We start from the raw sequence: 21,013 nt of genomic DNA, 5'->3' as shown, positions 1-21,013 counted from the left end.
ATGTAGCCTAGGCCTAAGGTAAAAACATGTAGCCTAGGCCTAAGGTAAAAACATGTAGCCTAGGCCTAAGGTAAAAACATGTAGCCTAGGCCTAAGGTAAAAACATGTAGCCTAGGCCTAAGGTAAAAACATGTAGCCTAGGCCTAAGGTAAAAACATGTAGCCTAGGCCTAAGGTAAAAACATGTAGCCTAGGCCTAAGGTAAAAACATGTAGCCTAGGCCTAAGGTAAAAACATGTAGCCTAGGCCTAAGGTAAAAACATGTAGCCTAGGCCTAAGGTAAAAACATGTAGCCTAGGCCTAAGGTAAAAACATGTAGCCTAGGCCTAAGGTAAAAACATGTAGCCTGGGCCTAAGGTAAAAACATGTAGCCTAGGCCTAAGGTAAAAACATGTAGCCTAGGCCTAAGGTAAAAACATGTAGCCTAGGCCTAAGGTAAAAACATGTAGCCTGGGCCTAAGGTAAAAACATGTAGCCTAGGCCTAAGGTAAAAACATGTAGCCTAGGCCTAAGGTAAAAACATGTAGCCTAGGCCTAAGGTAAAAACATGTAGCCTAGGCCTAAGGTAAAAACATGTAGCCTAGGCCTAAGGTAAAAACATGTAGCCTAGGCCTAAGGTAAAAACATGTAGCCTGGGCCTAAGGTAAAAACTGTGCAGATGCAAACTTTATCTGCACAGTTCTTACTGTAAATGGTTTTTTTTTAATGTATTGAAATTGTTAAAAGTATTCCTTGCGCATAGAGTTATATGGTTTGTTAAACTTTGAAATCATTAGTTTTGGTTTGGTATACATTTGAAAAAGAAAAATCTAGGTCACAGCGTAATTCCGTTATATGGAATTGCCCGCATGTAGTTGCGTGTATAGGAATCCACTCGCCTTTCCCTGACGTAACAACAGCTCAAATCAGTAGCCTATGAGAACTCTGAATTCACCAACCTGATCATGAAAAGTCGTAAAGGTGTGTGAGAGAGACGAACATTACCTGTTGATTTTCAGAGCGAACGCACGTCGCTCCGCGCTCGCCAAAGACGACATGAGCAGTTTACTCCAGTTCTGCGGTGGTAGCTAGAGTTTCCCTGCGGAGTGGTAACTTCTCCTACCGCGCTGCTAGCACAAATGTCATCACAAGCCTCATCTTCGCTGTGGCAGCGTTCTGGGTGGAAACTTCCGCATTTGAAACCTTCCCCATCCCAACCAGCCAGACACCGGCTGCGGAGTGGGAGGAGATCTCACTCACACACACTCACACTCACACACACACTCTCTCTCTCTCTATATATATATCTTCCTCTCTCTCTCTCTATATATATATATATATATATATATATATATATATTTTTTTTTTTTTTTTTCTCTGCTAGACACGCCCTTGGGTTTGCTTAATAAGCAGTCTGACGTGTGTGTAAGAGAGATCGGGAGGGAGATATTGACGTTTTGGAATGCCCAAATTGACATAGCCGACTAAACTAAACTCCTCGACTGAGTTGTTCTGAGACTAGCGGGCTGGAGCTTCCGACGTCACATAAAATGAAGTTTTTTTAATACTGATTTTAACACCCTAAGAATAGCCCGTAATTAGTTTGGTTGGGATGGGGAAGGTTTCAAAGAGGGATATTCTTTGGGTGCAGAAATGTAGTAGTTTAAAAAAAATAAAAACATACTTTTATGTTATGTTGTAAATTGTGGAGTTGATTTTAATCGGCTAACATTGACATACACCCATGTGTTTCTGATCTATTCTGATCCTAACAGCTTTTGAAATGTAATTTGTAGAAACATGCGCTCTGCACCATCAAGGGTTTAGATCAGTGGAGGCTGCTGAGATGAGGATGGCTCATAATAATGGCTGGAATGGAACAAATGGTGACCATGTGTTTGATGTACTTGATACCATTGCATTGATTCTGCTCCATCCATTGCCACAAGCCTATCCTCCCCAATTAAGGTGCCACCAACCTCCTGTAGTTTAGATCTGACGGGAGTATGATCTTCACTTGATGGGGTCATATATAAGTAGCCTATCAAGGATGAAGTACATCAGAGAGGATATGTGAACAACAAAACCGAATGTAGCTTGATTCAAAACAGAATGTGCTGCACTGCAAAACAAAATATATGGGTATTTATTAGAAAGGATACAGCTTTTGTCAGATTTGACTTTTTGGAACAGGTTATCAATTCTCAGTTGATTTGATGCATACACAGATTAGCAAATGTGCAGTGTGCAGTGAAATTATTGTGTTTCTAGCTCCAGCAGTACCATAAATATCTAACCGTACAATTAATAACACACAAATAATAAAAGAAAAGAAAGAAGAAATTAAGAAGTATCTGAACAAGCAATGTCAGAGTCTGGAATATAAATATGTGATGTGTATAGACAGTATTGACAATATACAGTATAAGCAGGAAAAAGGTACAGCAGTAGATATATGGATGAGATTTGTCAATAATACAGTATTTACACATAAAGCAAATAACCAATTAGCTTTATTAGGTTAGGAGAACTTAAGCAGCAGGTTAGGAGAAATAACGTAGCAGCATATCAAATCAAATAACATTTTATTGGTCACATACACATGGTTAGCAGATGGTATTGATAGTGTAGTGAAATGCTTGTGCTTCTATTTCTGACAGTGCAGCAATATCTAACAAGTAATCAAACAATACCACAACAACTACCTAGTACACACACATCTAAGTAAAGGAATGGAATAAGAATATATACATATAAATACAGTTGAAGTCAGAAGTTTACATACACTTAGATTGGAGTGAAAATCAATCCCAGAACAACATCAAAGGACCTTGTGAAGATGCTGGAGGAAACGGGTACAAAAGTATATATATCCACAGTAAAACGAGTCCTATATCGACATAACCTGAAAGGCCGCTCAGCAAGGAAGAAGGCACTGCTCCACAACTGCCATAAAAATCCAGACTACGGTTTGCAACTGTGCATGGGGACAAAGATCATACTTTTTGGAGAAATGTCCTCTGGTCAGATGAAACAAAAATAGAACTGTTTGGTCATAATGACCATCGTTATGTTTGGAGGAAAAAGGGGGAGGCTTGCAAGCCGAAGAACACCATCCCAACTGTGAAGCACGGGGGTGGCAGCATCATGTTGTGGGGGTGCTTTGCTGCAAGAGGGACTGGTGCACTTCACAAAATAGATGGCATCATGAGTGAGGAAAATTATTTAGATATATTGAAGCAACATGTCAAAACACCAGTCAGGAAGTTAAAGCTTGGTCGCAAATGGGTCTTCCAAATGGACAATGGCCCCAAGCATACTTCCAAAGTTGTGGAAAAATGGCTTAAGGACAACAAAATCAAGGTATTGGAGTGGCCATCACAAAGCCCTGACCTCAATCCTATAGAAAATGTGTGGGCAGAACTGAAAAAGCGTGTGCGAGCAAGGAGGACTACAAACCTGACTCAGTTACACCAGCTCTGTCAGGAGGAATGGGACAGAATTCACCCAACTTATTGTGGGAAGCTTGTGGAAGGCTACCTGAAACATTTGACCCAAGTTAAACAATTTAAAGGCAATGCTACCAAATACTAATTGAGTGTATGTAAACTTCAGACCCACTGGGAATGTGATGGAAACAAATTAAAGCTGAAATAAATCATTCTCTCTACTATTATTCTGACATTTCACATTTTTAAAGTATAGTGGTGATCCTAACTGACCTAAAACAGGGATTTTTTACTAGGATTAAATATCAGTAATTGTGAAAAACTGAGTTTAAATGTATTCGGCTAAGGTGTATGTAATCTTCCGACTTGAACTGTATATGGATGAGCAATGACTGAGCGGTATAGGCAAGATGCAATAGATGGTACAAAATACAGTATATACATATGCAATGAGTAATGCAAGATATGTAAACATTATTAAAGTGACTAGTGATCAACTTATTAAAGTGGCCAATGATTTCAATTCTGTATGAAGGCAGCAGCTTCACTGTGTTAGTGATGGCTGTTTAACAGTCTGACGGCCTTGAGAGAGAATATATTTTTCAGTCTCTCGGTCCCAGTTTTGATGCACCTGTCTCGCCTTCTGGATGGTAGTTGGGTGAAAAGGTAGTGGCTCGGGTGGTTGTTGTCCTTGATTATCCTTTTTGGCATTCTGTGACATCGGGTGCTGTAGATGACCTGGAGGGCAGACCTGCAGTTTTGGGCGGTGCAGTTGCCGTACCAGGCGGTGCTGCAACCCGACAGGATGCTCTCAATTGTGCATCTGTAAAAGTTTGTGAGGGTTTTAGGTGACAAGAGGAAAAAACATCGGCCTCTTGAGGTTGAAGAGGTGCTGTTGCACCTTCTTCACCACACTGTCTGTGTGTGATAATTAAGTTAAGGTTGGGGTTAGCTAAAATGCACAAAAAATATACTTTTTACATCAATTTGTCAAAACCTCTAGCCTTTCTATCATGACCAAAAATATGCTATGAGGTCAATGGGCAGGGGCACATTGAGATGATTACCCAACGTTCCAGTGGCCTGGGGGCCCAGCGAGTGAATGAAGCCGCATCGAATAGCTAGGTGAGCGCGCCCTCTACCGTAAAACAATAACTATTTGTTGACGTGACAGCGCAGCTGCACGTTGTTAGTTCATGGTGCAACAATCCTTAGTTAATACGTCGTAATGATTTCGAAGTGTGTAATCTCTTCAAATGACCATAGGCCTACTTATTTGTTCACCAATATTTATTTTACCTAAGTCTCGGAGATATCCGTCTGTCTTGCGGAAAAATATAACTAGCAATCCCTTTTCTCAGACGGATTGTATATATCGTTGCACACAGCTACAACAAAATTGAAAGGAACACATTACGTAAACATCAGCATGAAAAGAGTTGTCTATCTATAAAATCAAAGATAAAACCAGGTAAACGTAATTCATCGCCTTGATTTGCTTCACACGGACACTTGTCATATTGATGGGACAGTTTTAAACTCAACAGTGTTCTAGCGTTTCCCTATGCACGAATGGACAGCAGCAGAGTTAGCTAGCTAGCCTAGCACTAGAAATAGCTAGCTGACTTCACAACACTGTTGGATGCGTTTGAAACGGTCCCACATAACATCTGTCAATCTTACCAATATATGTCAGATTCAACCTAAGGTTGTTAGAGCTAACTTAGATCTGCACACGTGATTGAAATTGAATGTTAACGTTTATATTAACTATATGCTAGGCAAGCTAACGTTATAACGCTATCAATACAATACAGATTTACAGATTGTACTGTTCGAACACATAACAGCCATGGATGAGGTTTTAATGGACGAGGATGATGACTGCCCAGAGTTGGTCCCCATCGCAGGAAATCCTCTCTCACCTGGCGAGCAGATACCTGTGACCATCATCACAGGCTACCTCGGTATGACTGGCGGTTAAGTCTAGTTCCCTCCCCCATGTATACTGCTGTGTTGCCAGAAAATGCGTAAAGGTAGTGCTCATCAATCTTGGTCATCGAGAGATCCGTAATGTGCATGGTTTTGTTCAAGCCTAGCACTTAAACACCTGGTTCAGCTAGCTCACAAATACTTTGATTAGGCCCTAGTTGAATCTGATGTGTTATTGTTGGGCTGGAACAAAAGCCTGACCACCCAGTAGCTCCCCCATGGTCAGGGTTAGTGACTGACCACTGGGATAGAAATCTATAGTAATTACAGTGTGCTATTAATATAAATCATTCCTCTTCCGCAGACTAACAGTTCATTTATAACCCATATAGGTGCTGGGAAGACAACACTGTTGAACTACATTTTAACTGAGCAACACAATAAGAGAATCGCTGTCATACTCAATGAATTTGGAGAAGGTATGTTCATTTTTGTGGTCTATATAGGTTGCACTATCTCTATTTTTTCATAAAGGTACAAAATTATTTGTTGCTTCTTTACCACTGTTTTGTAACGACATTGTATTCGATGGTGTGAATGTTTTCTTGTTGGTTGTACCACAGGGTTAAAGGAAAAATGCACCCAAAACCACTCATTGCCATAATTTACAGTGTTACACTAATATGTGAGAACAATATTTTTTGGGAACAAATGTTTAATTTTGTTGTTATAATATGGTTGGTAGCAACATGTTAAAATCGTTGTGGATTTCTCTTGAGCTCAAGTCGACTACAAAACTCACATTGCAATGCTCTCTATGGGCTGGCTAGCTAGTTAGTTCGTTAGGTTGCTAGCTAGCAAACATAGCTTCACACAATGATACCAAAGTCAATATCAGCATGTGAAATAGCTAGTTAGCTGTAAAATCGCCTAAACAAACTGCACTGTCAATATAGGAGTCAACAATCTCACCATGTTCAACCTTCAGATCAATGTGCCTCAGAGTGGAGTCTGACATTCGCAACAGCATCAAGCAATGCACCTTTGAATGAAGAGTCAGACAAATAGGAGAAATGTGTTAGACCCTCTGTTAAATAAAAAAAGATTGCTAAAATATTATCAATGGCTCATTCGAGAGAAGACAGCCTCCCACGTTATGACATTGGCCAGTATTGAAATCTGACATGTATGATAGACGTTTTCACAATCTTAGTCCCTATTCCAATTAACTTCTAGTGTAGTGAGAGCGGCTTTATTGCAATGCTACGTCATTCAGGCCAAATCTTTGCCTGCTTGATCTGCAATAGCTCAGATAAACATGAACTGACCCAGGGAATTGATAGAACATCACTCAGAGATGCACAAAAACAATATAACATTCAAAATAGGTGAATCTTTACTTTAAGTGCACTAGGGATCAGCAAAGAGCTCTGTTCAAACCTAGATGAATCCCTTGAGATGCTGCAATATCCTTTACAGCGCCTAGAATATATCTGTGTTGTGAATGCAAAACTGAACAAAAATATAAACACAACATGCAACAATTTTAAAGATTTTACTGAGTTACAATTCATTAGGCCTTAATCTATGGATTTCACATGATTGGGAATACAGATATGCATCTGTTGGTCAGTAGGGGCGAGGATCAGAAAACCAGTCAGTATCTGGTGTGACCACCATTTGCCTCACAGCGCGACACATCTCCTTCATATAGAGTTGATCAGGCTGTTGATTGTGGTCTGTGGAATGTTTTCCCACTCCTCTTCAATGGCTGTGTGAAGTTGCTGGATATTGACGGGAACTGGAACACGCTGTCATACACGTCGATCCAGAGCATCCCAAACTTGCTCAATGGGTAACATGTCTGGTGAGTATGCAGGCCAGGGAAAAACTGTGACATTTTTCAGCTTCCAGGAATTGTGTACAGATCCTTGTGACATGGGACCGTGCATTATCATGCTGAAACATGAGGTGATAGCGGTGGATGAATAGCATGACAATGGGCCTCAAGATCTCCTCACTGTATCTCTGTGCATTCAAATTGCCATCAATAAAATGCAATTGTGTTTGTTTTCGGTAGCTCATTCCTGCCCATACCATAACCCCACCGCCACCATGGGGCACTCTGTTCACAAAGTTGACATCAACAAACCGCTCGCCCACACGACGCCATCTGCCCGGTACAGTTGAACCCGGAATTGTATTGTCCCCCGCACAAGGTGCACCTGTGTAATGAGCATGCTGTTTAATCAGCTTATTGATATGCCACACCTGTCAAGTGGATGGAAGATCTTGGCAAAGGAGAAATGCTCACTAAAAAGGGATATAACACATTTTTTGCATAAAATTTGAGAGTCCAGTCAGCAGAACACCCAGATGTTTACTGCTCTGATAATGATTGTTGTCCCTCATCTGTCCTGTAGGTAGTGCTCTGGAGAAGTCTCTAGCTGTGAGCCAGGCAGGAGAGCTGTATGAGGAATGGCTGGAGCTTAGGAACGGCTGCCTCTGCTGCTCTGTCAAGTATGTATGTTTAACTTCGATGTTAAGTCCCCCATATGGCCTATCCAGGAAATGTTTTACGAATATTTTACTGTCACTAAGTATGAACAAATGTATTTTATAGTTAAGAAATGTGAAATCTCATAGTAAGTAGTTATAGTCGTTTCACACCAGTAGTTATAGTTATTTCACACCCGTAGTTATAGTCATTTCACACCCGTAGTTATAGTCATTTCACATTCTATTGCCCCACTTTTATTGAATAGGAAATAAATAATGTGATTTTTCATACATGCATTTTCATCATATGTGTACTATATACTTCAGCTTGTGTCCTAAAAAGTGAGTACACCTCAGCAATTTCTTTTTTTAAATTCAATTTCTTTTTTTACCAGAAAGGTGAGTTCCAGACATTTCTTAAACTATGCAACATTACCAGTTATTGTTTATGGCCAACTCATGAAAAATAACTATGTTTGGGTATATCTATTTAGGTGGACATCTAAATTCAGCTGGTTGAAACACTGCCACTTGGTCTTAGATAATATATCCCCTTTCATTGCATTAGGTTTCAAATCTGGATGGACATCATTCCCTGATGTGAATTGACAATACCTACCATTCCTAATCAATAATTCCCTCCTCTAGAGACAATGGCCTGAAAGCCATAGAAAATCTCATGCAGAAGAAAGGAAAGTTTGACTATATTCTTCTAGAAACGACAGGACTTGCAGATCCAGGTAAGTTACGCACGTTGTGCAAAGCCAAATAAAATCAGTTGAATTAAAGTAAACTGTGAATAACTACCCAATATTTGCATTGTGAAAAAAAATGCCACCTGACACTATTTATAGTAAATGTAGCAATTTATATGACAAGAGAACAACATACCCACCGTTTCAATTGTCAAGAATCCATTTAGCCAATATTCTTTTTATTTTATTTTATTTAACCAGGTAGGGTAGTTGAGAACAAGTTCTCATTTACAACTGCGACCTGGCCATTGATGAGGAATGTTAAGCTCACTGGTGTGAGACTACAAAATCAACCAATTCCTTTCAATAGCTCTGCTAATAGCTCTTTTTAATTCTATGTATTTTTTATTTAACCAGGTAAGCTAGTTGAGAACAAGTTCTCATTTACAACTGCGACCTGGAAGTTATTGACGATACTGTGATTAAAGAAAAAGGTTAAATTATTTAAAAAATATATATAGGTTCATCATCATTTCTAAACACTTACTACCTGGTTTTAGTAGTTTAGGTTCAGACTGGAGTATTTTTAATCCCATCAAAAACCTCCTGCGACCAATTTAAAACCTCCTGCGACTTGCAAACCCCAGTTTTACAATCGCTGTTCTTAAAGAACGCTTCACTCTCTGTCAACTCAAATCTGTTTACTCTCTTATTTGGTTAGAATACAGCTGTACGTTATAGCAACAACAGGTTCACGTACAACAAGTATGCACAGGCAAGTTTCGACAGCAAGTGTAATGTATTTAAATTGTATTTCACTTCATCGGGATGATTCTTGAAGCCTGAGTGCTATTCTGTCTGCTATGCAAATAGATGCCCTCGTATTTTGTGTCGACAGTCAATACTATTCTTGACCTCACAGTTCCAGCATGCTCAACCAAAGCTTTGTGTAGTTGGCCTTACTTTGACTCCAGACGTCCACTTCTAGAACAGTCCAGCTAGTTGAGGTTCTTCTTACTTAAGACCAATAAGACTATTGGGATTATTGGGGTGCAGCAGGGGGGTGATATCTGAACAGCCTATTCCTATCAGGACAGGGAAGCCATCAGGCCGCAAACGTTTAGCCAGGGGGGGAAAGGAAATCAATAGGAGGCCATTACGGGGCGAGCCCTGTGACCACTGGAGTGTGTCAATAAGTGACAGGTGTCAGTGGTCCAGAGACACAGCCAGCTACATACCAGAGATCCACACATGGGACTGACAGAGCACGCTCCGACCGGGACTCTCCTCACCCCTCCACTCTGTCATTGGCTGAGACAGGCTGGTTATTGATTGAGACAGGGCTGTCATTGGCCCAGACAGGCCTGTCAATCAGAGAGGTCCCAGGGGGCTGGCACCTCCTATTGAGGAAGAGGCTGGACGGGTGGTGCGTGGGATGCCACTCACAAACAGTGTTTTCATTACTCTCCTATCAAATATTTACCATGCTTTCTTATTCCCGCCTGACGGTTTGACAAAAGTGCATTATGTGAACAAGGTAGGCCTGCTACGGTGACATGGCACTGGAATAACTTCCCCCGTGGAGAAATGGAAATGCCTGGAAGCAATCTAAATGTACCTATGGGGAGAAAAAACTATTGAAAGCTGCTCAAATTAGTTTTATCTGGTCCACTGAGTTCTAGCAGGATGAATGTGGCTGTGCTTGGGGTAGAGGCAAACTGTAATGGTTAGTAAATGTCTCCTGATACTGTTGTTTTACTTCGGTAATGTTTTTAATCCTTATTTAATGTTGCAGTATGCAATCTAAATATCTCTCTAATTCACCCTCTCAGGTGCTGTGGCCTCCATGTTCTGGGTTGACGCAGAACTAGGGAGTGACATCTATCTAGACGGTAAAACAATCTATTTTGTGCTAAATGTGTGTGTTCCAATTGGTGTGTTTAGGAGCTGTCGGTGTGTATTCCATGTGGTGTTCATTGAGGGGTGGGGGAGCACAAGTGGACATAGAAAGTGAGTTGAACACACAAGCTGGACCAAATATCAAAGGGCTGTAGGGTCAGAGTTCATTGAGTAGTGTGTGCACGCCCTCTTATTGTTTTTTCTGATTTTGTTTACAGGTATTGTCACAGTCATTGATGCTAAATACGCAATGCAGGTAAAAGCTCATTCAGACATGGCTGAGTCCGGGTTAATTTGTCTAAATTTACTCTACATTCTCCTGAAAGAAATGGGGCTTTCAAGACAACTGGGAACTCTGAAAAAGATGAAAAAGAAAAAAAAGTCTGTGTTCTTCAGGTCGGAAAGTCAGAGCTTGAGTAAGATGCCAGAGTTTCTGACTTGGAATTCCAAGTTGGAGGACTGTTTAAAACTGTTTCTCCCAGCCGGATTCAGAGATTCACAGTTGTTTTGAATGAAAAAGCCACAGCTGAAGTCATTTCCAGTTTATTGAAAAGTTGACATCACATAACAATCCTCAGAATCTGTCAAACAATCTTGTCTTGTCCTCAAGTTGTAGAGGCTATAGAAAGTTACAAACCCTGTACACGCATGCACACACACACACACACACACACACACACACACACACACACACACACACACACACACACACACACACACACACACCACCCTCCCAAACTCAAAGCCTTTAAACACTTTGAAGAGGAGCAGGTCAAATGACACCTGGATAATAGGCTGTAATCTGAGGGTGTCGTGCTTGGCAAGTCAACACGTTCACGGCCTAGGTGCCACCTCGGCCCTCACAAAGAGGAAGAGGGGGAAGAGGAGCAAGAGAGAGGATGATTGAAACTGAAGGGGTAATTGATATCAGAGCAGATCACTCTAATGGGACTGTCACACCCCCTAACCCCCCTTTCTCCACTCCTCTGCTCCTGAAATACTCTTCTGACTGGGGACAGATGAGAACTCAAGTCCCAGGCCTCTCACTCACCATCAGGCCCCAGGCTCAGGGGTATGGTGATGGAGGAAGGTGATTTAATAGTGGTGGTCATTGTATTTAGTTTTTGATTTCCATCACTTGCTAGGCCAGAGCTGAGGGACATCCACTGACAGGTTGATGTTTAGGGGTCAGGAGAAGAGGTTACGATCCCTAGTCCCTATGTTATTACATATTTCACTCAGGAGATGAAACCAGCGCTGTCTCCATCCCCGTTGCAGGGGCAGGACACAAATAGAAAATGGATCTGATTTATCTCCTGGTTTCAGCAGGTGATTTCTTGTATCACAGGTTGGATTGATGAGGGTCGTTCATGTTCTTCTCTTCATTTTGGGGATGTCACTTTTTGTGTCAGTTTTGGTCCATTTATCTACTCTTCAATCCCAGGGCTGAATCAAGTTTGAAATACAGTTAAAGGTGAAAACTAGCTTAGACTTTCTTTTGCGTCAGTGGACTGGAGGATAGTTGGTCTCACTAACTTTGGTTAATGAATTATCTTCCTGCAGCATCTGACAGAAGAGAAACCAGAGGGACTGGTCAATGAAGCAGCTAGGTATGCTATGTCTGTCTGTCTCAGTACAGGAAGGAAACATGTTTTATACACCCAGCTAGGTATGCTATGTCTGTCTGTCTCAGTACAGGAAGGAAACATGTTTTATACACCCAGCTAGGTATGCTATGTCTGTCTGTCTCAGTACAGGAAGGAAACATGTTTTATACACACAGCTAGGTATGCTATGTCTGTCTGTCTCAGTACAGGAAGGAAACATGTTTTATACACACAGCTAGGTATGCTATGTCTGTCTGTCTCAGTACAGGAAGGAAACATGTTTTATACACACAGCTAGGTATGCTATGTCTGTCTGTCTCAGTACAGGAAGGAAACATGTTTTATACACCCAGCTAGGTATGCTATGTCTGTCTGTCTCAGTACAGGAAGGAAACATGTTTTATACACACAGCTAGGTATGCTATGTCTGTCTGTCTCAGTACAGGAAGGAAACATGTTTTATACACACAGCTAGGTATGCTATGTCTGTCTGTCTCAGTACAGGAAGGAAACATGTTTTATACACACAGCTAGGTATGCTATGTCTGTCTGTCTCAGTACAGGAAGGAAACATGTTTTATACACCCAGCTAGGTATGCTATGTCTGTCTGTCTCAGTACAGGAAGGAAACATGTTTTATACACCCAGCTAGGTATGCTATGTCTGTCTGTCTCAGTACAGGAAGGAAACATGTTTTATACACACAGTTTTTTGACAGTTTAAATTCCATAAAGGTTTGGGTCTTTTTGTTTTCTCACCCCTTTCCTGCTGTCCCATCAGTCCTCTGGTGGTGTTGGTGATCCTATAGAGAGGAATGTCTATACACTGCTCTCTGTTTCTACTGCTGTTTTCCTCTCCAACATAATAGGGGTCCCATTTGAGTGTGGCACGTCCTTTACAATGCCACACACACACACACACACACACACACACACACACACACACACACACACACACACACACACACACCTCAGGAGGGCTTGGGAACACCAGTGGAACACCATACAGCTTTGTAAAGGTTACTATATTGGTTCTACTGTTGTATGTGCAGGCAGATCGCCCTGGCAGACCTTACCATCATCAATAAGACTGACCTGGTGAATGGAGAAGAGCTCAACCACCTCAGAGACACCGTCAGGTGACCACTAGTTTCTTTTTACAGAGCTTTTTACTAATACACTGTTCTGTTTGAAAAAATATTCAAGTGAGGATCTGTTTCCATTTGTAGTTGTGTTTTTTGATAGTTCAGATCAGATGTGTGATTCCCTTATGTAAATGTATGTAACGTCATCATAAACATCTTCCCTCTAAAGGTCTATAAATGGTCTGGTCAAGATACTGGAATGTCAGAAGTCAAGGTGGGTTGGTTCATTTGGCCTATATGAACATTGGATGGTGATTGTCTACTGTAGCCCTACTCTGACCTAGAGCCATAACCCGACATGGAGACACAGCCCTGCTTCATGTTACAGGGGTTTTACTAGGACTATTTTTAAACACATAAAACTCTCTCACACACAAACGTATCCCTTTGCATGTTTTTCCAGCTTTGTTCTTGTAAAACAGATGAAACGTATCAGCCATGACTTGTATTTGAGCCCCCCCTACACAGACACAACCCCCAATCCTAGGGTTTCCCGTTACCCACAAACCCTTGCTCTCTGACCCCTCTGACGCCCAACCAGGCACCACCCATTCTGTGTCTGTGAGTTATAAGACACAAGTAGGTGCTGGCTGGGTAATGAAATCAGTGCTGCTCTGCATGTATCAAAGGCAGGATGTCTCTCTCTCAGATCCACTCTGCACCCCAGAGATACTACAGAGAACATGAAAGCCCAAAACAGATAGGGGGCTAACCAGAACAACATTCCCACAACTCCTGTCCTCCATGTGTCAATGGTTCTCTGTGGACTGGATATTAAAGGGGCAATCTGCGGTTAAAACAATAACAAATGGAGGTATAAGTCGCAGATTGCCCCATTAAATGGTTAATAACAAAACAGATGAGTCCTATCCAGTCCAGAGGTATTGTGACATCAACATTGATGCTTTCATTACATGTGCATGTTAAAATCAAAGCGTAGTGTGCACCTCTAAGTTGACCCACAGTGTTATAATGAAACCAGAAATTAGCCATGTTTTACTTGTTGACCTGTTTATCTTACTTGTTTCTCTAGGGTGGACCTATCTCAAGTTCTGGATCTGCATTCCTTTGACAACAAGGATGGCGTTAAGTAAGTGTCTTCAGTACAGTGTGGCTTTGAATCAATAGCACTCTCAACCCCATTCTAAACTACTCTCAACCCCATTCTAAAGCCCTCTCAACCCCATTCTAAAGCCCTCTCAACCCCATTCTAAACCACTCTCAACCCCATTCTAAACCACTCTCAACCCCATTCTAAAGCCCTCTCAACCCCATTCTAAAGCCCTCTCAACCTCATTCTAAAGCCCTCTCAACCCCATCCTAAAGCCCTCTCAACCCCGTTATTAACCACTCTCAACCCCATTTATTAACCACTCTCAACCCCATTTATTAACCACTCTCAACCCCATTATTAACCACTCTCGACCCCATTATTAACCACTCTCAACCCCATTATTAACCACTCTCAACCCCATTTATTAACCACTCTCAACCCCATTTATTAACCACTCTCAACCCCATTTATTAACCACTCTCAACCCCATTATTAACCACTCTCAACCCCATTATTAACCACTCTCAACCCCGTTATTAACCACTCTCAACCCCATTATTAACCACTCTCAACCCCGTTATTAACCACTCTCAACCCCATTATTAACCACTCTCAACCCTGTTCTAAACCACTCTCAACTTCATTCTCAACCACTCTCAACCCCATTATTAACCACTCTCAACCCCATTCTAAACCACTCTCAACCCCATTATTAACCACTCTCAACCCAATTCTAAACCACTCTCAACTTCATTCTCAACCACTCTCTACTCCCAAAAGGTTTCTTAGGGGACAGTAGTTATGAGCAGTGAATATTTATAGTTGTTACCCTTCTAACCATGGCAGTGCAGCAGCCTGTACAAAGGTGCTGTTGTTGACCATGTTTCCCTGTAATGAAGGGCCCAGGCTATAGAGGGGTTGGTGAATTGTAGGACCATGGGGGGTTCCTCATTGTTACCACAGTAAAACAGCAGTAAAAGCTCCAACACATGAATGGAGTCACTGGTGGTAAACCTCTCTTCACATGAATGGAGTCACTGGTGGTAAACCTTTATTCACATGAATGGAGTCACTGGTGGTAAACCTCTCTTCACATGAATGGAGTCATTGGTGGTAAACCTCTCTTCACATGAATGGAGTCACTGGTGGTAAACCTCTCTTCACATGAATGGAGTCACTGGTGGTAAACCTCTCTTCACATGAATGGAGTCACTGGTGGTAAACCTCTTCACATGAATGGAGTCACTGGGGGTAAACCTCTCTTCACATGAATGGAGTCACTGGTGGTAAACCTCTCTTCACATGAATGGAGTCACTGGTGGTAAACCTTTCTTCACATGAATGGAGTCACTGGTGGTAAACCTCTTCACATGAATGGAGTCACTGGTGGTAAACCTCTTCACATGAATGGAGTCATTGGTGGTAAACCTCTCTTCACATGAATGGAGTCACTGGTGGTAAACCTCTTCACATGAATGGAGTCATTGGTGGTAAACCTCTCTTCACATGAATGGAGTCACTGGTGGTAAACCTCTTCACATGAATGGAGTCACTGGTGGTAAACCACTTCACATGAATGGAGTCACTGGTGGTAAACCTCTTCACATGAATGGAGTCACTGATGTTTTCTCTTCTCCCATCCAGCTGCAGAGGATTAGAGGTGTGTGTGTGTAATGATCCCTGAGGAGAGTCATCTAAGTACACAGATAGCCCCTTTCCTCTGCCTTCCTCCCCTCCCTGACCCCCCCCCCAGAGCATACGCTGGCTGTTTGAAGTGACCCCCCACCACTCCACGTGTGGCACTAGCAGCAGAGAGGGCTAAAGCTGCTCGACATTGTTTGTCCTCCTTGAGGGGTCAAGGGGGCTAGGTGGAGGAACAACGGGATGGCATCGGGGGCGTGGGTTTTCAGGGTTTACAGCCGATCTCCTCTCTCTTCAAATGCCCCAACACACATACACACAAACCAATAATGTATACAACCTATTTTGTAAGTGTGGACACTACAACTTTTCATTGCTGTACGCCTTGACATCGGAAAATACCTTTCTTCACGTAGACATAAAACCACATGGTTGACAAACTCTAGGAATACCATATTCATTTCACTGGTACATGCTTCCACATTGACAAACTCTAGGAATACCATGTTCATTTCACTGGTACATGCTTCCACATTGAGAAACTCTAGGAATACCATATTCATTTCACTGGTACATGCTTCCACATTGACAAACTCTAGGAATACCATATTCATTTGACTGGTACATGCTTCCACATTGACAAACTCTAGGAATACCATATTCATTTCACAGGTACATGCTTCCAGATTGACAAACTCTAGGAATACCATATTCATTTCACTGGTACATGCTTCCAGATTGACAAACTCTAGGAATACCATATTCATTTCACTGGTACATGCTTCCAGATTGACAAACTGTAGGAATACCATATTAATTTAACTGGTACATGCTTCCAGATTGACAAACTCTAGGAATACCATATTCATTTCACTGGTACATGCTTCCAGATTGACAAACTCTAGGAATACCATATTCATTTCACTGGTACATGCTTCCAGATTGACAAACTCTAGGAATACCATATTCATTTCACTGGTACATGCTTCCAGATTGACAAACTGTAGGAATACCATATTCATTTCACAGGTACATGCTTCCAGATTGTAGAATAAGCCATGTGTCTGCATGGTTAGTTGTCATGTAATCAAAGATTACAAAAAAAAAACGTAAAACCTGTTTGTTCTTTATCTCACAGCTTGGTAGAAAAGCTACAGCTTGTGAAAACAACAAGACCACATCTGGATAAGGTAAGGGGCGGCAGGGTAGCCTAGTGGTTAGAGTGTTGGTCTAGTAACCGGAAGGTTGCAAGCTTTGATTATGTCTGCTCTATCTGTATCTTGAACAATATGTTTTTGGTCTCGTTTTTTTCATCGGCTGCCCACAATCAGGTGTTTTATAGAAAAGGAATGAGCAATCATTGTGTAATCAACAACCACAGGGTTGGGGGTCAATTACATTTTAATTCAGGGGGTGAAAAGTAGAAAATAATGGGTGATTTTTCTATTTATTTATTGAATTTCTGTTCACTCCCTATATTATAATGGAATGGACTTGCTGTGTATGTAGTGAGCTAGGGAGACAGTCCCGGGGCAGAGTGTGGTCCCTAATGCCTTCAGGGGATGACACACTAGTGAAAAGTCCCTACCTTACTGTTTTTGTGCTGAGGCCCATTTAAATCTTTTGAAGTCAACTTTTTTTATTTAACCTTTATTTCATTAGGAAAGTCAGTTAAGAATAAATTCTTATTTACAATGACCGCCTACCCCGGCCAAACCCGGACGACGCTGGGCCAATTGTGCGCCGCCCTATGGGACTCCCAATCACGGCCGGATGTGATACAGCCTTGATTCGAACCAGGGACTGTAGTGACGCCTCTTGCACTGAGATGCAGTGCCTCAGACCACTGCGCCACTCGTGAGCCCATTGGTAAACCAGGATACATTTTTAGTCTGTGACCCAAAAGGGGATCACTAGGGGAAACACTGGTTTTGGCTGCTCATGGGTAGAATGAGACCGGCTTGGTTTGGCATTGGTCTTCACTTTTCAGTCATGTTTGCACCTCACGGGGGGTTAATGGCTGCATTGTAATCTGTTTTTTCCAGGTCTCCTTTCCCGCATGAAGCTGAACCGCCCTTGTTATCCCCCTTCTTCCTCCGTAGGTCCAACCCCCCCCCCCCCCCCCCCCCCCTCCAAGTTGCTCTTTTCATGCTAATAAGAGCGCTGTTTTTCTGTTGTTATACCAAATAAAAAAGGAAGTGTGTAACCTTACCACTTCCACACAATGCCCTAAATGTCTGCAAAGTGCCCTTGTTATGCTGTAAGGAAGTATACAGTGGAGGGAGGGAGGGTGGGTAAAGAAGGGTGTCAGCTGGTTTACGGTGTTCGATAGAGTTGAGCTTTTTGACGCGTTCATTGACAGTCATCGGTAGCACTTAAAATGTGGTGTGACAATGGCATTGGGTTGAATGGTTAAAAATATGTTGGTTCCTTTCCTTAAGCAGTTTATATTGATATTAATCAAAGCATTTTAATTTTATTTAGCAATATGCATGCAAAGATTTTGTTTTTCAAATAAGTTTGATTTCAATCCTAAAATAGTCTGTTTCAGAGCAATCATTTCAAGCACAATAGCTAGTTTACATTTAGTTGCTTTTACGCTTCAAAAAATGCACCAATATTAACCCTGTGCTGTACGGGTTTTTCCTCTCCAGAGTATTCTGACAGTCACATTCGAAGTAGCTGGGAGTCTCTCAGAGGATGTTTTGAATGTCTTCATCCAGGTTAGCATACACATTAACACTGTTATTCAGCATGTTCATTACAATGGACATTTATTTTCTGCCAACATGAGTTTGACGTGCCACCTAAAATCCCTGCTTCATCAGAAGATGGAGACACATCTCTATCATTGTTTTTAAATGGGTTATTCTCATGAAGACTATAAGGTCCATAAAAGAAACCTCGTCTTTTCACATCAGAAACATTCCGTTTTACAAAAGATTGCTTCTTTCCAGGATCTTCTGTGGGAGAAAGCATTCAAGAACCAAGCTGGACTTCCCATGATTGTCATTCGCTTGAAGGTGAAACACATAGTTTATCCTCTGTCAGTGGTTTTCAATAGGCATCCCTGTGGTAATGCAGTGCGTACATTTATTTGCAGTACGCCCTCCATGCATTCATTGATGTAAATGGGAGATGTTATTGGACAAACATTTCATATGACAGCAGATTTCAAGTTAGGATTCAGTCCTTTGTGTGTATTGATTTCTGGACACTTTAGGTATGTCTCAGTCTGAATGATAGTGTGCTCGTGTGTGTGTTGGCTATCCTAGGGGATCGTGTCCATCGCAGGTAAAGCCAAACAGGTGATGTTGCAGGGGGTCCATGAACTCTACGAGCTGGATGAGACCCCACAGGTGTGGGGGGAGGAGCCTAGGGTCAACCGCCTCGTCTTCATAGGTCAGCTGTGTTTGTGTGTGTGCGTGTGTGTGTGTGTGTTAATGCATTCAATGCTTTACTCAATAAAGCCTGACCAAGTCATCCTTTGTATCCCCTCACCTCTACAGGGAGAAACCTGGACAGAGAGATCCTACAGGAACAGTTCATCTTAACAGTACTGAAAGTGGGGGACAGGACCTAAACAAGAACCCCACCCCTCTCTCCTCACAGTGAACTATTACTGTTTTTTTCTGATACACTCCACACAATGAAACACCTACTGTACCTGCAGTAATCCTCATCACTGTGGAGTGTTCCAGTTCTGTCCAAGAGTACCTCAAAATGTTATGGTATTTACTATTTTTTTTTACTACAATGATTACAGGCCAAACCTCCACGGTGCAAGCATCTAAGTGACAACAGTACAGTCAGGCTATACACAGTGTGTGGTCTCTTAACTCTTGGGTGTAATTGGGTCACTTACTGATGAGGCAAATGCTACGAGGAAACATTAGATTAGTGTGTGAGTGGACTCAATCCATCATCAACACCATTACCCAGTCATACACTCTCCACTCAATCAAGATAAAAAGACAATTGGAAAATAGAGAAGTAAATAGTGCCCTTACTATCATTTTCTTTGTAAATTATGTTTAACTTTGGAAACTCCAAACACCCATAACCTGTTCATTGAAAGCATGAGTGTATTCATCAATAGTTTCACTGTGTTTAAAATCTGTAAATTGTTGGTGAAGTTAAGGTTTTGGACAGGCTAAGGCTTTTATCACATCTTATCTCAACTGGTGCACCACAAAATTAGGCTGTCTGTAAATGTCAACATGCTTGACTACTTGATGGGGTGTTTCAATTATTGAAATAAAGAAAAATGATTAAGTAATCTGATTTAATGTTTTGAGTTTACAATATTTTATGTTTATATTTCGCAATTATTACAAAAAGTATTGCCTGGCATTTTCTTGTAATTCGCTTGTTCAATAATTGTGAACTATGAATTGATATAAACTTTGAAACTCGAGTGGTCTTGTCTGTAGGTGTTTGACGAAGGTGCGTAAATCCAATGCAATATTCCACAACGTGCTTTAAATGTTTCAAGCATATTAACTAACGCCTTGGTTTTGAAGTGACAGAGTTGCATGAGGTCCCCGTTCATTTTCTGAATCGCCAAGAAGTATGCAGACAAGTATTGGTCAAGGAATTTGCAATAGTAGTGAAAAACTATGGAAACTAAAACAAATGAAAACGATTTTAAACGGATATTGGCCCTATCAAATCGGATGCTTTTGTCTTAAGTCAAATATACATTTTGGCTGATAGTGTACATTTTATTGTCTGGTATACATCTACATGTGCGTCTAATTTGTTGTTGGATGGTTTGAGTTGGTTGTGTTTATTTTAGTCTTAATTACCGATATTAGCGCGTTTACAGGTAGTTTGTAGGCTGCACACACACAGCTGAAGAAATAGGTGGGGTATTCCCAACTTTGCATTTTCAATTGAGATGGGTTTCCGAAGACTGTTTTAACACATTCTCGCACAGGCCCGAGGTTTGCTTTGAGGATGGCTGTGGCCATTCACTCCGACCATAAACCCCAGCCATGTCCCGTAGGCCACAGCTGCGCTGTGTTCTACCCGATTCTAATGCTGATTTGCTCGTTAATAAGATGCCTCTACAGCTGCTTTTCTCTCCCGGCCACGGGGAGCCGTCCCACGGCC

The 21,013-nt window shown here is 41.6% G+C and overlaps 2 protein-coding genes across 2 annotated transcripts in view; one reads left to right on the top strand and one right to left on the bottom strand.

Moving 5' to 3' along the window:
• The window catches only part of LOC109896121 (dedicator of cytokinesis protein 8), a gene marked incomplete in the record, with an annotated part of 85,834 nt that extends 84,672 nt beyond the window's left edge, over nucleotides 1-1,162 (bottom strand). Inside the window, 1 exon segment of the mRNA XM_031829749.1 lies at nucleotides 984-1,162. Coding sequence (XP_031685609.1) covers nucleotides 984-1,036 — 53 coding nt within the window.
• A 3,423-nt stretch (nucleotides 1,163-4,585) lies between these two features.
• Nucleotides 4,586-20,315, top strand: LOC109896122 (COBW domain containing). Its single transcript, XM_020490379.2, has 16 exons — nucleotides 4,586-4,898; nucleotides 5,245-5,394; nucleotides 5,752-5,838; nucleotides 7,783-7,879; nucleotides 8,507-8,598; nucleotides 10,386-10,445; nucleotides 10,671-10,708; nucleotides 12,016-12,062; nucleotides 13,111-13,197; nucleotides 13,373-13,417; nucleotides 14,237-14,293; nucleotides 17,037-17,088; nucleotides 18,553-18,621; nucleotides 18,856-18,921; nucleotides 19,174-19,300; nucleotides 19,408-20,315. Exons 2-16 carry the CDS (start codon nucleotides 5,280-5,282, stop codon nucleotides 19,479-19,481), a joined length of 1,113 nt encoding a protein of 370 aa, XP_020345968.1. The 5' UTR covers nucleotides 4,586-4,898; nucleotides 5,245-5,279; the 3' UTR covers nucleotides 19,482-20,315.
• Nucleotides 20,316-21,013: the final 698 nt, after the last annotated feature.

The sequence above is a fragment of the Oncorhynchus kisutch genome, linkage group LG8 (genome assembly GCF_002021735.2).
Source record: "Oncorhynchus kisutch isolate 150728-3 linkage group LG8, Okis_V2, whole genome shotgun sequence".
In the NCBI taxonomy this organism is placed as follows: domain Eukaryota; kingdom Metazoa; phylum Chordata; class Actinopteri; order Salmoniformes; family Salmonidae; genus Oncorhynchus; species Oncorhynchus kisutch.
Note: the sequence above shows the minus strand (reverse complement) of the source record. Positions and strands in the feature narration are given on the sequence as shown.

Coding starts and splice junctions, on each gene's coding strand:
- LOC109896122 (XM_020490379.2), top strand. CDS start 5,280: ATGGATGAGGTTTTAATGGACGAGGATGATGACTGCCCAGAGTTGGTC. Junction 5,839..7,782: donor ACTCAATGAATTTGGAGAAG/GTATGTTCATTT, acceptor TCTGTCCTGTAG/GTAGTGCTCTGGAGAAGTCT. Junction 13,418..14,236: donor CTGGAATGTCAGAAGTCAAG/GTGGGTTGGTTC, acceptor TTGTTTCTCTAG/GGTGGACCTATCTCAAGTTC.